Below are 21312 nucleotides of genomic sequence, written 5' to 3'. Positions count from 1 at the left end.
AATGGAAGCACTAAAGCCAATTCTTCCTTCTTCATCTTTTGGAAAGCCATTGAAAATATTGGAATTCCTTGCACTGAATGAGAGAGCAACTGGATTTCCACACTTTTTTATTGCTCTATGCATATTTTTGACTATTCCAGGGGAAAGGAGCTTTTCCAAATTAAAATTGATCAAATCATATCTAAGGTCAAACATGCTCCAAGATAGTCTGAACAGCCTTGCAATATTATCCATAGAAAGTGAAGAAGCTAAAAAATTAAAGTTCAACAAAATATTGAGAGCCTTTGCAGAAGAGAGAGCAAGAAAGGTTAATTTATAAGTATTGTTTTGTTGTTTTAACATTTTGTAGGTCTGCAGAGACTTCTGTTTCAGCTGGTATATTTCCTCTCACAATTGGGATTTGGGAATCGGAAGGGAGGACAGCCCCTGTTAGACCTCTGAGCAGACAGACAGTGGACCCTTTTGACTCTTTTCTTCTAAGGAGCAGTGTGCAGAGAGAGAATGGGACAGGAGCAGTGCCCGGAGGGACCAAAGATAATATGGAGCCCTGGCCCAAGGCCCTCACCCTTGCAGCCGCGGGCCTCAAGTTCTCCTAACCCATGAAGCACATAGCTCTCTGGCTGAAGGCCAGCAAGAACCATCCATGGTAGTCCTTTTTTCACTAGACACACTAATGGGCTATGTCGCATGATTTATCTGGTTAGGTGTTGATATTCAGCATCTAACCAGATAAGTTTAGTACTTAAGTATGACCACACAAATAGCTGATAACAACTTAACCGGTCAGTAGTGAATATTGGCCTAACCTGTTAACCTTTTAGCAGCCAACCCCCTTCCCCCCCCCCCCCCCCCGGATATTCAATGCCAGTGGCTGGATATGGTCTGCCATTGAATATCCAGGTTCAATACCAGCAGCAGAAAGCAAAAGCACTCCCCCCCCCCCCCCTCCCCGCTGGCTGAATATTGGGCTTCTTGTGTTTTTTACCAGATTTCCCCTCATGCCAATTTTTATCCCATTCTGTTAAATTTTTAGACAGCTATTTTGCATCATAGACAGACAGATACTCTTGACCCCTTCCATTGCATTGGAAAGAATAAAAGTAGACACGACATAAACACCCATGTTCTCTCCTTGCCTAAGTGCCCTGTTTTAAAATTACCTTCTATATGTTTCAAAATGTTACACAGGGTAAATGTAAGTCTTTCACCCTCATGATACCAATAAATAATACTAGCATGTTCCTTTTATGTAGAGTCAAACATATAAATCTGTGACGTTCTATAAGTGACACACTTGCATTTTCAAAGCACTTAGACTTACAAAGTTGCGTGGAGGCGTATTTTTAAAGCACTTAGACTTACAAAGTTACTTATGTCTCTGCCTCTTTGAAATACAGCCATTGAATAACTGTTTTCCATCTTGTGGTCATCAGTACACACAGCACTTTGTGGAAGAGGAAGCTGAGGTGTTAGATCTGAGTCCCTTTGTCTCTCTTGGTCTTTGATTCAGTTTCCTGCACTCCTTCCCTGACATGACCGAAAATGCTTCATTAGAACTATTTCTTCGTTATCATCATGACTTTCCCATTCCAACTGGTTCTTTTGACATTTTGCATGGATTGTTTAGGTAGGTTGTTTTTATTTCTTCACTTGTCTCCTGTTTCTTTCTAATTTTCTTTTAAAAGTAATACATAGAAATAAAACAAAAACATAGAAAAGAAAATAAGATGCTACCTTTTTTATTGGACTGACAATACATTTTTTGATTAGCTTTCAAAGGTGACCCTTCTTCTTCAGATCAGAAATAAGTAAATGTTGATAAATATTAGTATATATAAGTGAAACACTAATGCATTCCAATGACAGTCTCACAGGACGAAGGTGGGGCGAGGTGGGTTAGGTGAGAAACAGGGGGAGCTTGGTGGGTGAGAGACAGGGAGAGATGGATTGTAGATAAAGGGATAACAAAGCAGTAGAATTTTATGGTTTATAATGTGCTAGAAAACCCAGATTTTCTGAAAGTAATTATGTGCACCTTGCTATAGAAGACATTAGAAACCTAGAATTAAAAAAATGCAATAACTGGCATCGTGCCGGTAGATGAGTGGATAAAGTCAGGATGCAATAGAAAGCATCTAAAAATATTATGGAAAAAAATTATTTTCTGTGCTGTTTCTTTTCTTTTTTTTCTTTCTTTTTTTTTTGTTCCATTATATTTAAAGAAGCAATAGTGCTTTCACAAGATTGGGAGTGGTGTGATAGTTGCCTCTTTAGATAGCCACAAGATTCATAGATAACATGAAAATACAAAATGAGATTAAATAACTACATATACTTCCTGCAGTGTTTGCATCAAGAACTCTATAGAGAGTGACTAAAGAAACTCAAAATGCAAAAAGGAGGGAAAAGAGAGGGAAGGAGAAATAGCAGTGCTTAAAGCACTGAGCTAACAACCTGGGAAGCCTGGTTCAAATCCCCTTGCTGCTCCTTGTCATCTAGGGCAAGTTACCCAACCCTCCATTGCCTCACAATCAAATCTGTTCATTAAAGTGAGACATATGCCAGAGGTGGTTAATTCTGTAGCAGAAGCACTGTCTTGTTTTCAGTTGGACAGATTCCAGATGTTGGCTCCACATGCTGAAGTGGTGAGTGTTGCGATGCCTGCTCATCTTTGGGACCTTAGTCGGACAGGGTCAGAGTCCTGTTGAAGAGTTCTGTGGCCCTGTGACTTGGGCTGCTTATGTCTCCAGTTATGCTAAGGTAGCGGCTTTCTTGAAGGATAGAGGCTGGTCTGGGGGGAGGGTTGATGATGGGAACCTGGCTGATTATGTGGTTTGGTGCAAGTCAAAAGGGTATTCTGAAGGGGCATTGTCCAAATAGGTGGTGGGTTTCTCGTTTTTCTGTAAAGCGAGAGGTTGCAGGAATCATGTGGTTGGCTTAGAAGGATGTTTTTGGGTTGGGATAGGGTACATCTGACAGTGCAGGATTCCCGCTCACAAGTTATTGCTCTCCTTGCTAAGTAAGTTGCTGGAGGTTGTTTACTCTGATTATGAGGCTTCTGTTTTTCATGTTTCCTTTTCATTAGCCTTTTTTGGGGGCCTTGTGGGTGGGAGAGTTAGTGCCCATGACCAAAGCTTCAGGAGGCTCTGAAGGGCTCCGGTTGGAGCATTTGTCATTGAGCAGGACACTGAGGATTTTTGTTGCGCGATCCAAGACTGACCAAGTTGTGTGGGGTCAAACAGTGGTTTTAATGTGTGTACTAAGCTTGTTCTCCTGCTCAGTATTATTGACAGCCCATTATGCAGAGATTAGACCTTCCAGGGGGATTGAGTTTTTGGTGCATGCAGATGGACAGGCCCTTACTAGATATCAGTTTGCAGCTGTGTTACGCAAGACTTTAGTAGCAGTTAGTGCAGCTACTAGTGTGGATGCTGCTGGTTTAAGTGCGGAAGCAATCAAGCACATTGACAGATGGTCATCTGGGGCTTTTAAAGGTTAGATTAGGAAGGAATCTGCAGCACAATAAAAAAAACAAACAAACAAACAATAACCAGTGCCAAACGAAGGTACATATGCGATTATGTGCATTGATGTTAATTTGGGGAGGGGTGGTGTTGGATGCTGATGAAGTATTCTTAGGGTCGGCCAGGATGGTAGGATCTCAGCGGTTGAGGTCAGCAGGGAGGCTGTTCTGGTTTCAGTTTTGAGCATGCCTTTTGGTGATAGTATGCAGTGGTGCCAGCTGATCCCGCTCCTCTACAGCTTGAAGTCCAAGCCACACCATCCAGATATCCTTATCATACATCTTGGGGGAAATGATGTGGAAGGCTGGTCCACCAGGTGGTTGGTGGACATGATCCAAGAGGATCTGTAACTGGCCAACAACTGGTTGGACACCTAGATCATCTGGTCAGATATTATTGCCAGACTGCGACGAACAGAGATTTTAAAAAATGGACTCATAAGCTGGCTAAGGTTAATTGCCAAATTGGGGTTTGATTGACAGCTAGGGGAGATATCAGCTGTTACACAATTGGGTTGATCTTGGATGTGCGGGTTTGTATAGAAGGGATAAGGTTCATCTGTCCGATATCAGGCATGACTTATTGTTGGATGACTTCCAGGAGGCCATTGAACATTGCTTACTGGCATGAGTATGTAACAGGCTGCAGCTTCCTTTGGTTGGGGAGGAGGGGCAGCTGAGTGGGTTGGCTGGTCCCTGTGGTAGGAACCTGAGCTACAGGATTTCATGCTCAGAGGATTGAACTGGAAAGTAATCAAAGAGTCAGGCGATCTTTTTAAAATTAAGCATGGAGGGCCACGCTGGCAGCACAGGCCCTTGTTTAGCTGAGGCGGGGCTATGGTCACTTTACACCACTTTGCTGAAGGGTCGAGTGGTCAGGAGGTGCTAAATGTCACTTTGGGTACTTTTAATGTAGCTCGGGTTAGTTGTTTGTTATCTGGTTTACATTTAAATTGTTGACAAAAAAATAAGCTAAAGCCTTTGTTTACTCCACACAGTTGTACTGACTATTTATTGAATGAAAGAGGGCTAAAGGAGGTCAACGGAGGTTGGGGGGGGGGGAGTAAAGAGAAGGTGAGATCCCCATCTCTGAAGAACCAAAACTCTGATAGAACTTAAATATACTTGATAAACATATAGAGAAGAGTGGTAAGATAGGGTAAGAGGCAGGATGAATGAAGTCTGGGGGAGAGGGGGTTTCTAACATTTTTGTATTAAACTTTGTAAATGCTCATCTACTCTGAAAGATCAATGACCCGGAAGGTGGGATGATAAAACTAATATAGATAAGGAATGCCCATAGTCAACTGGCATTGCTGACAGCTGCAATTTTGTGAGGTATTGTGTATTCTGTTTAATTCACCTTGATTGTGGTACAAACAAAATAAATGATTAAGAAATCCTAAGCAGGATCACTGTGAGCAGGGATACTAGGACTAACTGGATGGGCCAGTCGTTCCCTATCTGCCACTATAGGTTTAATTCTATAAATGAGTGCCTCCTTTTAGGCACCTCGATGCTGTGTGGTAAGGGTCTCTTCTGTAGAGGAATGTAGGCGCTTTGATTCCACTGTAATATACTGCTGTAACCTGGCATTAGTGAGCCAAAATGTACATGATTGCAGTTACACCAGCTATAGACCTGGGGTAACTACAGTCACATAAATATGGCAGGGATGCGCATAACTGACAATATTGTTTGTGTTGCTCGTGTGACCGCCTTGCCCATGCCCCTTCTATGCTCCACCCATGTGACTGCCCCCTTCCATTTACTCACTGTGCCACTTACATGCACCATTATAGAATAGCACTGAGGGCTCGATGCTCAAAGCTTACCGTGCTGGGAACGTTTGCTTTAGACTAGTTATAGCTACATGTTTATTCACGCCTTCAAAGAAAAAAAGCAGATTGGTGAGGCAAGACTTCCCTTGGCTGAACCCGTGCTGACTTTGTCCCATTAAACCATGTTTGTCTACATGTTCTGTAATTTTATTCTTTATAATAGTTTCCACTATTTTGCCCAGGACTGAAGTCAAGCTTACTGGTCTGTAATTTCCCAGATCACCCCTGAAACCCTTTTTAAAAATCAGCGTTACGTTGGCCACCCTCCAATCTTCAGGTACTTTGGACAATTTTAACTACAGGTTACAGATCAGTAATAGCAGATCAGCCATTTCATATTTGAGTTCTTTCAGTTCCCTGGAGTGTATACCATCCAGTCCAGGAGATTTATCACTCTTTAACTTGTCGGTTTGGCTCAGTACGTCTTCCAGGTTCACCGAGATTTCTCTCAGTCCAGCTTACAGAAAAGACACACAGGTGCTTTGCCTTTATATAAAGGATATTAACTGAAAACAGCCCTGAAATGTGAAACAAAAAGCATGACAAGTTTTTATATAACGTGACATATTTTCCTTTATGTACAGAAGGCACTGTGCATGTTAAATAAAGCGATAGGTGTATAGTAAATTCAATGGAATGCCAATCCCCAACATTCTTGTTCCTCATTTAGCAGGCTGTATTGTAGTTAGTGTTATAAATTGATTAAGCAAATAAATATATAAGTAAGTAAACAAAACAATATGCCTAGTAGTCATATTCCCTCAGATTCTATATATGGCGCTTTGAGTTGCAGGTGTAAATTTTGGACATGCACCCAATTTGCATGCACAACTTAATTGAATAATGAGCCAATTAGCGCCGATAATTCACATCCTAACAAGCAATTATTAGTGCTAATTGGATTTAATTAGCAGTTATGTGCCTACATTTTATGCACAAGTCCAAAAAAGGGGGCACAGAAATAGGAGGATCATGGGCGTATTGGGGTCGTTCTTAGAGTTTATGTGCATATTTATAGAATAAGGGGGGATATGTGCCTAATTTAGGCATGAGGATTTGCACCACATTTCAGTTGGTGCAAATGGCCACGCCTAAAGTTAGGTGCGATTCCCAGGCATAAGCGCTATTCTGTAAACTGCGCCTAACTTTAACATAGTAACATGGTAACATAGTAGATGATGGCAGAAAAAGACCTTCCCGGTCCATCCAGTCTGCCCAACAAGATAAACTCATATGTGCTACTTTTTGTGTATACCTTACCTTGATTTGTATCTGCCATGTTCAGGGCACAGACTGTAGAAGTCTGCCCAGCACTAGTCCCGCCTCCCAACCATCAGCCCTGCCTCCCACCACCGGCTCTGCCATCCAATCTTGGCTACGCTTCTGAGAATCCATTCCTTCTGAGCAGGATTCCTTTATGTTTATCCTACGCATGTTTGAATTCCGTTACCGTTTTCATCTCCATCACCTCCCGCGGGAGGGCATTCCAAGTATCCACCACTCTCTCCGTGAAAAAATACTTCCTGACATTTTTCTTGAGTCTGCCCCCCTTCAATCTCGTATGGTTTATAGAATAGCACTGAGTATTATTTTTTTCAGTGCTGATTCTTCAGGCACTATATGCAGAACCCAGCCCATTGTGAATATTTCATATGGCTTTACACTTCTATGAGGTGCCTCCTTTTCATAATTCACTATCAAAAACTTATTTTATAACTGCTGATCAACAGCACTGCAGTGTAGATACCACATGTGTGCATTATCAGATCCGAGATAGAAAGACACATACATGTTCTTTGGAAGAAACTGAAAACCTAACAGTTTGTAGATGGGTAGGAGGTCTCAATGGTTGGGTGAGAGGTCGGAGACTATTAGTAGGAATAGAGGTATTATGAGGAGTGGGATTTGGGGGTTATGTTGGTTGGTGTGTTTTTATTTACTGTAATTGGTTTTATTGTAAATCGTGTTAAGCAGCAATTTTGCTGGATGTACAGTATACAAGACATAAATTAAATTAAATCTTACCAGGAATGTCAATTGAGGCATTAGAAACTCCCACCATCCAGATAATGGATTGTTACTGTTCGTAACTTGAAAAGAGTACAATTACCCATTGCCAAGAAAGCAGTCATAAATATACTGCCCCTTTCTCATTTTAGAAGCAAGGGAGAGGGGGTTGAGGGTGTTACCTCTGCAAAAGCCACATGTCTGATGCTCACCTACTCCACTAAACCAGCAAGTTTCTGTTCCTTTTCTTAGTTAATTATCTTTCCTTTAAAATGTCTGTTTATTAGAGCTCTCTTGGTTTCTTTCTTTCTTTGTTTTGAATTGGATTGAATTAGATTTACTCATTTTATATACCACCTTATTTGATAGTGTCAAAACGGTTTACAAGTACAACTGCATAAAGGAACAATTACAGTGCAAAATGTAAAAGAAAATCAACAATATAAGGCAAAGAATATCTGCAGTAAATCAGACAAAATATTGACAAAACATCTAAAACTTTAAAAGCTTACAAAACACAGTATATAAAGAAGCATTGTGGGGATTTTTTAGTGGGGGGGAGTTTGTTGTTTTATGTCCTGCAGCCTGATAGTGACGGGTTTCCTGTTTTGAAAGGCTTAGAATATTAGCCTTAGGGGGATGGGGAAATTATACTACTGTTAAAATGGGTTATTTGCTGTTAACACAGGTAATTAGAAACTAGGGGCCCTGTTTACTAAGGTGCACAATCATTTTTAGCGCGCTCTAAAAATGAGCACGCACTAACTGTGTAGACGCCCATAGGAATATTATAGGCATCTACATGGTTAGCGCACGCTAATGCTTAGTGCACACTAAAATCGATAGCGCGCCTCTAGTGCAGCTTAGTAAGCAGGGCCCTAGGTCTCATAAGAACATAAGCATTGCCAAACTGGCACAGACCAAAAGTCCATCAAGCCCAGTGTCCTGTTTCCAATAGTGCCAATCCAGGTCAGAAATACCTGGCAAGATCCAAAAAGAGTGAAACTGATTTTATGCTGCTTATCTTAGAAATACACAACTCTATGTAGGAAGAGCAGAGTTACTACAACAGCAATTATTTATAAGGGGACGTCTCATACTGTCACGCAGGCACACTGTAACATGCTTATATTAAGCTTCTGCAATTGTGACTCAGTATAATCATTGCACCCAGCAGTGCACAATATTTGCTTATAGTGAATCTACTAATTTTAAATTTTAAATATAAATGTCTTTATGCAGCATTGTGCTCACATCATTTTTTGTTGATTTTTTAGTGCACTACCATTAAAGTTCACAAACTCAAAAGAGCAGTAACTATGTTGAATTAAACTTGATTGGAATGCAAATGAATAACTTATCTTAATATTGCTTGAAGCTACGAGCCACTTTATAATCCTTCAAATCCATATGATTGCATGTCTCTCGTGCTACTTAGGTTTCACTTGCCAAAGTTTATTTGTATCTCCGGTGTCCATGCCCTCCTGACAGGAGCCTGTTTCGCAATCTACTGCTTTGTCAAGGGAGATTAGCTTGTACTTTATCAACAACCGGTGCCTGCGTGACACTATGAGACATCCACTTATAAATAATAGATTGCTGTTGTAGTAACTCTGCTCTTCCTACATAGAGTTGTGTATTTTACAATATCATTAAGGTAGAGCATAGCCATTTTCTATTTTTCGAATATCTTAGAACTAAGCAGTAGATTTTTCCAAGTCCATCTTAATCATGGCTTATGGATTTTTCTTTTAGAAAATTATCCAAACCTTTTTTAAACCCTGCTAAGCTAATTGGTTTTTTTTTACCACATTCTCTGGCTAAAATAGCTCGTTATTGATAAAATGACCCATCTTAACAGTAGGTTACATTGAGAACTTCCTTCCTCAATTGTTACCCCCCTATTTACTAAGCCACTCTAATGGCTGCCATGTGCTAATACCAACACAGCCCATTCACTTTGAATGGGCTGTGTCGGCATTGCCAAATGGCTTAGTAAACAGGGGGTTAGTGTAGAAGATAGAGGGAAAATATGTTGTTTTAATACACCTGGTAGAGTTTCCTAAGACCATTATATTTTGACATAGAATTTGATGATGATAAATTGGCGTATGTCAGGTTCTCAGGTTCAGAGCCCGCGGGGCCGGGCTCTGGAGCAAACGTGAGCCCTTGGGCTGCTGACGAGGAGCGACAGCAGCAGGCAAAACCCACCAACTAACACTGGGTAAGCACACCGGCAGGGACTGCAGGCACTGCCCAGCGAACCGGAACACATGGACTGGAATCCCCCGGACTGGAGGACACAGGACTGGAACACACACCGGACCGGACACACTGGACTGGAGCACACCAGACTGGAACACCCTGGACTGGTCCCCCGGACTGGAGGACACAGGACCGGAACACGGGACTGGAGCACACTGGACTGGTCCAACAGCTTCACCTGTACTTAGCTACTAAGCCCCCCAAGAGTTGAGCTCCTGGGTTCGAGTAGCCGACAGGACTTACTGGATACTGGATGACATAGGGACCAGGACTGGAAACAGAAGTGCTCCTAACCCTAAACTGATCTACGTGCTCCCAAGCCCTAAACCAGCAGGAGTGTTCCTAACCGTAAACTGACAAAAGGACTTCCTAAGCCCTATACTAAACAGGAGCTCCTAAGCCCTGCTCAAGAAAGGGACTTCCTAAGCCCTAAACTAACAGAGCAGGGTACTAAATACAAAGCTAACACAGGTGCTACTAAGCACCAAGCTACAAGCAGAGCTTTACACTAATAAGCTAAACACAAAACTAACAAGCTACCTAAGCACTGCTCTAGCAAGCTAGATACAACTAACAAGGTGCTTCCCAAGCACTACTCTGGCAAGTAACCAGAAGAGCTCCTAGCACTAAAAGGGAAGACAGGGGAGCCACAAGGAAAAAGCAGGGAAGCTAACACATAAGCCAAAAGTGCTTCTAAATCACCAATCACCAAACACCAACAGCAAAGACTGCAATGCTCCCAATAGCACAAACACCAGAAGTACTTCTAACAGCAAACTCTGCAGTGTTCCTAACAACACCAAACCCTGAAGTACTTCTATCAGCAACAGAGCTTCCAAAGCCCTACACATAGCAATGCTTCCAAAACCAAGAGGGAAAAGCAGGGGAACCATAAGGGAAAAACAGGAAAGCTAAACACACAGTCACCAGTGCACACTGCACTAACACTAACCTGGACCTTAGCAAAAGCAAGCAGGGAAACTAGACACAACGTCAGAAGTGCACACTGCACCACCCTACCTACAGCAAACACCACTGTTGCAAAGGCCCTGAAGGAAACAAGACCACTTCCTCATCAAGGCCCTCCCTGATGATGTCACACTCCCTAGACCTAGGCAAAAGCACACTGACCCAGAGAGGCCCAACCCACACCAATGCAAAACCGAGAAACACTTGAAGCCAGTACACCCAAAGAGAGTTAGAGCAACTCAGACTACACCCACAGCTGCAGTGAAGAGACAATTAGCCCCATGCTGCTGGAAGCTGCCAGCACAGAGAGACAGAGCCAGCTCAGAAAGGAAAGAGAAAAGAAACAGAAGCCAGCTAAGAAGCTGACCCTCAGGAAAGAGGTAAGTTTGAGAAGGGTTCAGACCCCAATCATAACAGCACCTCCCCCTCAAGGCTCCCATGTCCCCACGGGAGCTCCAGGTCTCAAAAGACAATTTAGGTCTCCATGGGTAGCTGTGATGAAATCTCCCAATGGGTTTCACAACATAAATCTGGGCGGCTGGGCAGGATGTGACAAGTACATCTGGAACTAGGAAACCAGAATGGATTTGGCCGCCATGAGGCTCTTTAGAACGGCTGCTAGGCAGGATCAGAGTCTTGGATGCAACAAGTGGAGTTCTATTCAACAGGAACCATCTCCTGAAGGAGTCCACAACTTCCTTGACTTCCTGGCACTCCACTGTAGCAGCCAGAACTGGGCTAGAGCCCACACCCATCCTGGAATCTGAAGCCAGACAGGAACTCGAACTGGACTTCAGACTAGACCTTGCCCCTTGGCTGGAGCTGGAACTCAGAAGGAGTTCAACATCTTGGCTGAAATGGGAACTCGGAGTAGACTCAGCATCTTGCCTGAGACTGCAACCTGGTCCGGCCTCAGCATCTTGGCCGGAACTGCCACTCAACTCGGACTCAGTATCTTGGCTGGACTTGGTACTCAGCATAGACTCAGCATCTCGGCTGGCACTGGAACTCGCTCCGGACTCAGCATCTTGGCCGGAACTGCAACTTGACCCGGACTCAGCCTCTTGCCTGGGACTGGAACTCCAACTTGACCTGGACTCAGCATCTTGACCGGGACGGTAACTCTCACCGGACTCAGCATCTTGGCCAGGACTGTAACTTGACCCGGACTCAGCATCTTGCCCGGGACTGTAACTCATTCTGATTCGGCATCTCGGCTGAACTCTGCACTTTAGTGCAGACCCAGCATCTTGACTGGAACTACAACTCAATCCAGCCTCAGCATCTTGACTGGAACTACAACTCGATCCAGACTCAGCATCTTGACTGGAACTACAACTCGATCCAGACTCAGCATCTTGACTGCCAATGCTGCAACTCGATCCAGACTCAGCATCTCGGCTGGCACTGGGACTTGCTCCGGACTCAGCATCTTGACCGGGACTGCAACTTGACCCGGACTCAGCATCTTGCCTGGAACTGGAACTCCAACTTGACCCAGACTCAGCATCTTGGCCGGGACTGCAACTTGACTCGGACTCAGCATCTTGCCTGGAACTGGAACTCCAACTTGACCCAGACTCAGCATCTTGGCTGGAACTGCAACTTGACCCGGACTCAGCATCTTGCCTGGGACTGGAACTCCAACTTGACCCGGACTCAGCATCTTGGCCGGGACGGCAACTCTCACCGGACTCAGCATCTTGGCCGGGACTGGAACGCCAACTTGGCCCGGACTCAGCATCTTGGCCGGGACGGCAACTCTCACCGGACTCAGCATCTTGGCCGGGACTGTAACTTGACCCGGACTCAGCCTTTTGCCTGGGACTGGAACTCCAACTTGACCTGGACTCAGCATCTTGACCGGGACGGCAACTCTCACCGGACTCAGCATCTTGGCCAGGACTGTAACTTGACCCAGACTCAGCATCTTGACTGGAACTACAACTCAATCCAGACTCAGCATCTTGCCTGGGACTGGAACTCCAACTTGACCCGGACTCAGCATCTTGCCTGGGACTGCAACTCGATCCAGACTCAGCCTCTTGACTGGAACTGCAACTCGATCCAGACTCAGCCTCTTGACTGGAACTGCAACTCGATCCAGACTCAGCATCTTGACTGGAACTGCAACTCGATCCAGACTCAGCATCTTGGCTGCCACTGCTGCAACTCGCTCCAGACTCAGCATCTTGGCTGTCACTGCTGCATCTCGCTCCGGACTCAGCATCTGGGCTGGAACTCAAAACAGACTCAGGCACTGGGCTGGAACTCAGTGTGGACTCAGAAGCTTGGCAGACAAAGCCCTTCAGGCTGGACTCAGAAGTTTGTCGGGAAAAATCAGGAAGCCACCTTCTTTCAGCTTGGGCTTCAGGAGTATCCCGCAGGGTTGGCTCCGAGAGGAGTTGGAAGCGGTAAAAGAACAGCTTGGTAGAGGGATCAATAGCAGAAACTGGGTTTTCTTCGAACCCAAGCCAGGAGACACGCCTTCTTTCTGCTGCAGCTTCAGGAGTATTCTTCAGGGCTGGATCAGACAAAAGTGCAACCCGGTAATCCTGGAGTGTCAGAAACGGATCCAGATCAAAAATGGGGTTGGAACTGGGATCCAAACTTGTACTAGGAGGCTTGGTTTGAAGCGCCACTTGAACTGGACTCCGAGGCTTGCGTGGAGGCGCCATCTGGACTGGCACCGGAGGCTCGGTGAGAAGCCCCTCTCGGACTGGAATCGGAGGCTCGGCCAGCAGCGTCCCACGGACTGCACTCTGAAGCTTGAGTGGAAGCGCCACTTGAACTGGCATCGGAGGCTCGGTCAGAAGCGTCCCTCGGACTGGACTCTGAAGCTTAGCTGGACGTGCTGCTCGGACTGGATTCAGAGGCTTGTCTAGGCGCGCTGCTTGAACGGGACTGGACCCCTGCTGGGCCCAGAGCATGGAATTCCCAAGACGTCTCCTTTCCGCGACAGCTTCAGGAGTATCCAACAAAGCTGGATTCAAGACAAGGCTGCGGCGATACTCTGAGAGCGTGATAAAAGGGTCCATATCTGAAACTGGGTTTTCAGCGATTCCAAGCCACCGGACACGTTTTCTCTCAGCTGCCGCTTCAGGGGTCTTCTTCAAAACAGGATTAGACAAAAGTTTCCCACGATACTGACGAAGAGTCATAGAAGGATCAAGAACAACGATGGAGCTGGACCCCAGCTGGGTCAGCTGGGCGGGGGTTCTTGCCGGGCTCATGGCCTTTGCAATCTGTCAGGTTCTCAGGTTCAGAGCCCGCGGGGCCGGGCTCTGGAGCAAACGTGAGCCCTTGGGCTGCTGACGAGGAGCGACAGCAGCAGGCAAAACCCACCAACTAACACTGGGTAAGCACACCGGCAGGGACTGCAGGCACTGCCCAGCGAACCGGAACACATGGACTGGAATCCCCCGGACTGGAGGACACAGGACTGGAACACACACCGGACCGGACACACTGGACTGGAGCACACCAGACTGGAACACCCTGGACTGGTCCCCCGGACTGGAGGACACAGGACCGGAACACGGGACTGGAGCACACTGGACTGGTCCAACAGCTTCACCTGTACTTAGCTACTAAGCCCCCCAAGAGTTGAGCTCCTGGGTTCGAGTAGCCGACAGGACTTACTGGATACTGGATGACATAGGGACCAGGACTGGAAACAGAAGTGCTCCTAACCCTAAACTGATCTACGTGCTCCCAAGCCCTAAACCAGCAGGAGTGTTCCTAACCGTAAACTGACAAAAGGACTTCCTAAGCCCTATACTAAACAGGAGCTCCTAAGCCCTGCTCAAGAAAGGGACTTCCTAAGCCCTAAACTAACAGAGCAGGGTACTAAATACAAAGCTAACACAGGTGCTACTAAGCACCAAGCTACAAGCAGAGCTTTACACTAATAAGCTAAACACAAAACTAACAAGCTACCTAAGCACTGCTCTAGCAAGCTAGATACAACTAACAAGGTGCTTCCCAAGCACTACTCTGGCAAGTAACCAGAAGAGCTCCTAGCACTAAAAGGGAAGACAGGGGAGCCACAAGGAAAAAGCAGGGAAGCTAACACATAAGCCAAAAGTGCTTCTAAATCACCAATCACCAAACACCAACAGCAAAGACTGCAATGCTCCCAATAGCACAAACACCAGAAGTACTTCTAACAGCAAACTCTGCAGTGTTCCTAACAACACCAAACCCTGAAGTACTTCTATCAGCAACAGAGCTTCCAAAGCCCTACACATAGCAATGCTTCCAAAACCAAGAGGGAAAAGCAGGGGAACCATAAGGGAAAAACAGGAAAGCTAAACACACAGTCACCAGTGCACACTGCACTAACACTAACCTGGACCTTAGCAAAAGCAAGCAGGGAAACTAGACACAACGTCAGAAGTGCACACTGCACCACCCTACCTACAGCAAACACCACTGTTGCAAAGGCCCTGAAGGAAACAAGACCACTTCCTTATCAAGGCCCTCCCTGATGATGTCACACTCCCTAGACCTAGGCAAAAGCACACTGACCCAGAGAGGCCCAACCCACACCAATGCAAAACCGAGAAACACTTGAAGCCAGTACACCCAAAGAGAGTTAGAGCAACTCAGACTACACCCACAGCTGCAGTGAAGAGACAATTAGCCCCATGCTGCTGGAAGCTGCCAGCACAGAGAGACAGAGCCAGCTCAGAAAGGAAAGAGAAAAGAAACAGAAGCCAGCTAAGAAGCTGACCCTCAGGAAAGAGGTAAGTTTGAGAAGGGTTCAGACCCCAATCATAACAGCGTAAGGCAATATAATGGGAATTCTTATCTTATGTTATCTTATTATATCCTGCAACTACCTTTTCCAGGTTCTATGCGGGTTACAATTGAGAGAACTTGGACATTACCAAGGAAGTACAGCAAAATCTTTGTAAATCATATACTAAGATATGGCAATACCACAGCTGCCTGATATGCAAAGGAAGATGGAATCTTTTAACCTTAACCGTAGACAATAATGGAAAACTTAGCAACATCTGGTTTCAGAGACAATGCCTTGCACCTCCTGATAATAACTGAACTGACAAAATTAAATAAGGATGAGCACAGCCATATAAAATCTTAAATATAAATATGCAAGCTTTACATTGCGAAAAACAAACAAAAAGGAGGAAAAAGGACCTCACGAAACTGTGAGAAACAAAACAAACCAGTGAGGTAAGTCCAAGGAGGATAAAAAATTCTTTATTGAGAAAACATAAAACGTAAACACGACCGGCCGTGTTTCGGCCCGAAGGCCTGCCTCAGGGGTCTTGATTAATCTCTGATGTTGTAAAATATGGCTTGACAACAGGAGAAATTGTTGTGAGGATCTAGCCATAAAGATGCATTATTCACATTAGCCAACTACATGGCCAATTTTTGCAGCGCATTCGCAAGACAGAAGGTTACCGAAGGATTTTACGGCTAGAACCTCACAACAATTTATCCTGTTGTCAAGCCTTATTTTACAACATCAGAGATTAATCAAGACCCCTGAGGCAGGCCTTCGGGCCGAAACACGGCTGTGTCGGGTCGTTTTTACGTTTTATGTTTTCTCAATAAAGATTTTTTTATGCTCCTTGGACTTATCTCAATGGTTTGTTTCGTTTAGCTTTACATTGCACCCATGCTCCTACTGGAAACTAATGTAAATCAATGAGCTGAAAAAATTAATCTGTCCACTATATTTTGAATTGTCTGCAATTTCTTAACAGACTTGGAGCATCTAAGATAGGCCACATTACAGTAGTCCATTTGTGAAAGTACTAAAGAATGAACAATTAGTCTGAAAGAAGAGGTGGGTAACATGTAAAAATAATTGTGATTATCGGTTGCTTAAAAATTTTAGTCACGCGATTAATCGCACTTAGTCACGGCATGCATTTTGGATATTTCTATCGCCCTTTCCTACTGGCTCTCTCCTAATGAACATAATCAATTCTCTCTATCTCTCTCACCCTCTTAGTTTCTTTCTCTCATGCCCTCCTCCCCACCCTCCACCCAGTTTCTCTCATGCTGCCTTCACCAGTCTTCACCCAGATTCTCTCATGCCCCCTTCCACAACTTTCACTCCTATGCACTGGGTGGGGCTTCACACCTTTGCCGCAATTTTGCAGGCGGCGCTGATGGAAGAGGGGGGAGGCCACCTCCCTCCTCCAATTGCAGGTAGGGGGGTGGGGAAGGGCCGCTAGACCACAAAGTAGGGGGGATTTACCCATGGCCCACTGGGCCACCAGGGATATTGGTGGGATGCTGGGGGGATTAGGGGGCCAGAGACCCCCTGGATCTCCAGCCCCCCTGAACCTGTGTTGGGGAGTTAGGGGGACTAGAGGTCTGCTGGACCTCCAGACCCCTGTGGCTAGGGGGAGGGGGTTTGGGTCGGGGTTCCTTATCTGCAGCCCACTGGGCTACCAGGGACATCAGAGGGATACTGGGGAGGGTTAGGGGGACTGGAGACCCACCAGATCTCCAGCCCCCCCAAACCTGTGGGGGGGGGGGGGGGGTTGGGGGGACCAGAGTTCCGCCAGACCTCCAGCCCCATTTCGCTTTGCTCGGACGGGGGTAGTTGGGGTCTGGTGGTCCCATGGACCTCCAGCCCCCCTGTTTGACAGGTCTGAGCTTTTGACAGCCCAGACCTGTCAAACAAGTGCGGGAGGCACAATCCTCCCGCACTTCTACCGTGCTTAAATTTGCATGCAATTATCTCTGATCATAGGTCTGGTAAAGCCCTACGCTGTTCCAGTGCAATTTTTAGAGCACTGCTTGGAACAGCGTGGGGCTTTTGATCATCTGCCTATAAGTACCTGTATATAATATGTAAACCGCTTTGATTGTAACCACAGAAAGGCAGTATCAAATCACATCCCCCTTCCCTTCCCTAAAAGACTGAATCTCCTTCCCTCCCACCTCCAGATCCAACATTTCTCCCTTTCCTCCCTCTGCTCTTCCCCCAGGGTCTTTATTTTTCTTTAATTCCTAGGGTCCATTATCTGTCTCTCCTCCCCACCACCTCCTCTGAGCAGGACACAAACTTGGTGGTGAGCAGCACCAAGCTATTCTCATGGCTGCTGGAGCTCACTGCCTTGGCCATAGCTTCCACTAGTGGCCCCTCTAGTTCTGCTTGAGGGTCTGCAGTTCATTCCCCTTCCCACACCTGGAGTTCGGTATCTGCCACCCCCTCCCATTGATCTGCCTTAAAGGGGGTCTTCTGTTGGTTCCTGGGGTTGGCAGCATTGCAGATATGTTACCTGCAGCCTGTGCCAAAGGTTTCCCTCTGGCCCGTCCTGCCTCCTCTGACATCACTTCCTATTTCTGCATGGGCAGGATGTTAAGCACAGGCGAACAGATAGGGAAAACATGTAGAGCATGGCTCGTGAAATTCTTTCCAACCTCCCTGCGAGTGTTTATGTATGTGCAGGGCCAGTCAAACCCGGTAAGCGGGGTAAGCACCGCAGGGGGGCACCTGCCTTCAAGGGCACCACCATACCGCGCCGCCCTTGGGGCTTTAAATCTTTAATTTACCTTCGTCCCAGCAGCCGTGTCATTTGAAAGCCCTGCCCCGTCTCTAGCCTTCCCTCCCTTCGTGAGTTCGTTCCGCAGAGTCCCGCCTTCTGACGTCATTTCCTCGAGGGTGGGACTCTGAGGGAACGAACTCACGAAGGGAGGGAAAGCTAGAGACGGGGCAGGGCTTTCAAATGACGCGGCTGCTGGGACGGAGGTAAATTAAAAAGACTTAAACCACGCAGGGAAGAAAAAGAGGGATGTTGGGGGGGGAGAAGAGGGCGGGCAGGTGGCCATAAATGAGATGGAGATGGGGGCGAAGGAGAATCGCTGGACAGGGGCAGGGTGGGAGAAGAGAGAAAGGAGATGCAGGGGAAGCTGCCGCGCGCCAACTCATAGTCTGCAGGGGGGCGCCAGAGACCCTAGGACCGGCCCTTTGTATGTGTGTGTGTAAACTGCTTAGACACAAAAGTATATTGCGGTATATCAAAATAATCAATCCAATCCAATGCAATCTGTGTTGTGTCTGTAAGAAGTGCTGACGGTAATATAATGCAACATTTTTGCTCACGTCAACTCAGTCTTTAGAGGACACATTAGCCTTAACTTTAACAGTTAAGAATTAAAGTTTCTACTTGATGGATATTCTAACCACTGTGTTTAAACAAAGCTGAATTTTAAAACTAGGACCCTATTGGGTTTAACCCTTGGTGCAGCCTTTGGAGGTCTACCCAGACAGACCAAGAGTAGAATGGGCATAGAGACTGAATCGCTCTTTTACTCTTAAAAGTGATTCCTCAGGTACAAAGCTGAGGTAGTTTGCCTCTGTTCTATGGATTTTCTACTGCCTTATTTATTTATTCTCTGAAAATAATTTTGAGCTTTTGTTCACCCTGTAAGAATCATAAAATATTGGTGGTTATTATTAAAGACAATGAAATGCCTCCTAGCCAAACCTCCTTCTGCCCAGTATAGCATAAAGCCAGAGCTCAATCAGTATCCTATTTGTGAATACACACAGTAAAAGGAAACACAGTGCTCTCATAAAAGAAAAAGGCCCTAAAAATAATGGATTCGCCACTGTTGAAAACAGGATGCTGGGCTTGATGGACCTTTAGTCTGTCCCAGTGTGGCAATACTTATGTACTTTTGTACTTATGGTTAGTGAGAACCTGGGAAACTGCAATTCCCACTCAACTTCTTGTGACTTTCACAAGTTACTTAACCCTCCATTGCCCCAGGCACAAAAACTTAGAGTGTAAGCTCACTAGAGACAGAGAAAGTACCTGCATATAACCTCTTTGATTGTACTACTTAAAGGCAGTATATCAATTCCCATTACCCTTTACGCATTATTTGCTGCAGTTATGTGTGCAAGACACAGGTAACTGCAGACAGGCAGTCCTAGAATTGCCCTGAGAATTCCAAATGTGGCCTTACTGTAACCTGTACAGGGATATTATCACTTCCTTTCTTCTGCTACTCATGCCTTTCTCTATGCAGTCCTCTAGCTCTGGTCACCACCTTGTCACATTGTTTCAGACGCTATCAATTTGAAGTCTCTCTACTGGTCTATGCGGTCTCCACACTTGTAAACTTGGATTTTAGTTTTAATTATTTGCTTTTCCAAATCTGAATTGAAAATGTGTTGTGTTCAAGTAGCATATGTATTTCCACATCTAAGAAGGCTTATAATCTAAGGGTCCCTTTTACTAAGCTTCGGTAAAAAGTGGCTTGGGGTAGTATAGGCGCATGTATTGGGTGCATGCCGGGCCAGTTTTTACCGCATCTACAAAAAATGGCTTTTTTTTATTGGGACGGGAAAAGGGCCTGCGGTAAAAATGAAACCAGCGCGCACCCAAAACTGGCCTAAGCCCTTAACACCACCCATTGACCTAGTGGTAAAGGCTCACACGCTACCTGCGCGGTGACCGGTTGGCGTGCCAATTACTGCATAGGAGCAAATAAATAAATCATCCACACGTTATGGGCATGTGCCAATCTGAAATTAGTGCCAGGAGGTCATGCTGGCCTGGTGGTAGTCTCATTTAGGCACGTGCTGGACGCACATAGAGCCCTGTTACGCCTTAGTAAAAGGACCCCTAAGGAATGTAAGTGGGAGAAGCAGGATTTGGCTTTCCTGGTTGTTAGCCTGTCCCTCTATTAGACATCTCCTCTGCTTTAACATTGAACCCATGTTCTGTTTTACTGAATGGACTCCTGAGATGAAAATGATTAGTAAAGCTATATGTTTTGAACACTTTTACTGCATTCTAATTTAACTTCTGTTATCTAAGTAGAATGTAGAAATAAAATAAATAAAGAGAAATAAACTTTGGTTCTAATATTGTTTGTGTTTATTTTATAGAATTAACAACTGACAGACTGAATGTCACACAGACACCAACAGAAATAAGAGTCCATGAGGAAAATTCCACAGAAATATCCTGTTCTTGGGACATCAAAGAAGCTGAAAGAATCAAAGTGGAATGGTATAAAAAAAGTGTGAATGTCAGTGAAGATAATGGAATCTTCCTTTTAAGTTCTTACTGCTTATATTACAAAAATGGTACTATCACAGATTTAAATTCAACTTATGAACTCAGAAGTGACAATAGGATACATTTCAGTGGTACAATTGAAAACAAGACAGCATTCAAAATCAAATCTGTAAATAAAAATGATACTGGAATGTATTACTGTGAAGTTACTATTGAAATACCTCCGCCATATGTAAAAATGCAAGGAAATGGAACCACTGTGTTTGTAGAAATGAAAGACGGAACCACTGTGTTTGTAGAAATGAAAGACAAAGGTAAGACTGCAATCTAAGAAAAGTTATCTATCTTTTCTAGTCTGATTAACTTTAGATCTGAGAACATGAAAATTAAGTTTGCTTAACCTATGGGGCCTTTTACAAAGTGGCAGTAAGCCCAACGCAGGCTCACCACACGCCAATGTAGAGCTACCACTGGCCCAATTCGGGCGCTGGAGGTAGTTCGAGCCCCAGCGTGTGCTATTTCCTGTGCTTGGGAAAATAGGGCTCAATTTTTTTTTGCATGGCAGTAATCAGGCAGCACCGCATGCTACCCAGTTACCACAGGAGCCCTTACTGCCACCTCAATGGGTGGCGGTAAGTGCTTCCTCCCCCTTCCCCCCACATGGCCACACTGTAAGAGC

General features: G+C 45.2%; 1 protein-coding gene across 2 annotated transcripts in view; it reads left to right on the top strand.

The window, feature by feature from the left end:
• The first annotated feature begins 1526 nt into the window (after positions 1-1526).
• LOC115462595 overlaps positions 1527-21312 on the top strand; it is a 69423-nt gene continuing 49637 nt past the window's right edge. For both annotated transcript variants that reach the window (XM_030192592.1, XM_030192590.1), the window contains exons 1-2: positions 1527-1627; positions 20501-20947. In XM_030192592.1, coding sequence (XP_030048452.1) covers positions 1576-1627; positions 20501-20947 — 499 coding nt within the window. In that variant the 5' untranslated portion in view covers positions 1527-1575. The remainder of the gene's footprint in view (positions 1628-20500; positions 20948-21312) is intronic.

The sequence above is a fragment of the Microcaecilia unicolor genome, chromosome 2 (assembly GCF_901765095.1).
Source record: "Microcaecilia unicolor chromosome 2, aMicUni1.1, whole genome shotgun sequence".
Taxonomy (NCBI): domain Eukaryota; kingdom Metazoa; phylum Chordata; class Amphibia; order Gymnophiona; family Siphonopidae; genus Microcaecilia; species Microcaecilia unicolor.
Note: the sequence above shows the minus strand (reverse complement) of the source record. Positions and strands in the feature narration are given on the sequence as shown.